The 1545-nt window shown below is 42.8% G+C and overlaps 1 protein-coding gene across 1 annotated transcript in view; it reads left to right on the plus strand.

The window, feature by feature from the left end:
- LOC119591966 (mucin-19-like) overlaps positions 1 to 1215 on the plus strand; it is a gene marked incomplete in the record, with an annotated part of 7802 nt that extends 6587 nt beyond the window's left edge. The window contains 1 exon segment of the mRNA XM_037940719.1: positions 1 to 1215. Within this exon segment, the coding sequence (XP_037796647.1) occupies positions 1 to 1020 (1020 nt within the window).
- Between the last annotated feature and the right edge of the window lie 330 nt (positions 1216 to 1545).

The raw sequence follows: 1545 nt of genomic DNA on the forward strand, positions 1-1545 counted from the left end.
TTTTCCTCTCCTGCACAAGTGAGCAGCTCTTCATCACCAGATGGTAGTTACAGCTTTAATTATGAAACTGACTCTAGTGACCGAGAAGAGAGTGCTGACCCAAACCTCAATGTTAAGGGAAGATTCAGTTTCCAAGGCACTGATGGCCGCCGCAGAACTATTCGGTACAGAGCAGGAGCAGGTACCGGCTTTGTCGCCCAAGGAGATCACATTCCAGTTTCTCCAGAGGTTCCCTCAGGATCACAGGTAGTCCCTCAGACAAGGAGTGGCCCTTCAGCAGCACCATCTTCAGCACCTGCATCCCCGGCACAAGTAAGCAGTTCTTCATCACCAGATGGAAGTTACAGCTTTAATTATGAAACTGACTCTAGTAACCGAGAAGAGAGTGCTGACCCAAACCTCAATGTTAAGGGAAGATTCAGTTTCCAAGGCACTGATGGACGTCGCAGAACTATTCGGTACAGAGCAGGAGCAGGTACCGGCTTTGTCGCCCAAGGAGATCATATTCCTGTTTCCCCAGGGGTGCCTACAGGATCACAGGTAGTCCCTCAGACAAAGAGTGGTTCCTCAGAGCCAGCACAATCATCTAGTCATCTTTCTTCTGGTCAGAGCTCATTGGATGGAACATATAGCTTTAATTATGAAACTGATTCCAGTAACCGAGAAGAGAGTGCAGATTCTGATCTAAATGTCAAGGGTAGATTCAGCTTTCGTGCAGATGATGGGCGTGAAAGAACTGTTCAGTACAAAGCTGGTGCTGGCTTAGGCTTTGTTGCAGCAGGAGATCATCTACCGATCTCGGTAACAGGCACACCAGGTTTTCCTACTGGTGCGGGAGGTTACAAATTTGGCTACGAAACTGATTCCAGTACACGTGAAGAAAATGCCGATCAACATTTGAATGTTAGAGGCAGATACAGCTTCCAAGCTGACGATGGCCTACAAAGAGTTGTCACCTACAAAGCAGGAGCAGATACAGGTTTCCTTGCAGAGGGTGATCACCTCCCTGTTGTGAATTAATCTGATATATTTCCCGTGATTTTATCTAATCCTGTCAGTACCGCGCCAGGTGATGGCACCACATGCTTACATAATCATGTACATGGGAAGAAGGGCATAATTTTCAATGTTATATATCAGTAAATTCCTCACAGGTTGTATGGACGCTAAATACATATCCAACACAATGTAGAATATAATAAATGTATAAAAAACTGTTTTATTTGTATATCCAATAACTGTTTAATGTCCACATGATACAGCTTAAACATGGTGAATACTGATACAGTTGTTGTTTTTCGACAAACATTACCAGTTAATAATTTGTATTCGTTCTTTAGGTCAATGCTAACGGTATTGCATACTTTTTTACACCTACATATGCATTAACCATCTAATGAAAAGAAATATTGATCACGGCAGTGGTTCCCAACTCTGGGTCGCGAGATAGTTTCAAAAATAGATTAATCTATGAATATGAAGATGAAATGAGAAACTTCCATTTAGTTTCTTAGCCGAAACGCTAAACAAGAATGTTTGGTTTAC

This window comes from Penaeus monodon, chromosome 29 (genome assembly GCF_015228065.2).
Source record: "Penaeus monodon isolate SGIC_2016 chromosome 29, NSTDA_Pmon_1, whole genome shotgun sequence".
Classification (NCBI taxonomy): Eukaryota; Metazoa; Arthropoda; class Malacostraca; order Decapoda; family Penaeidae; genus Penaeus; species Penaeus monodon.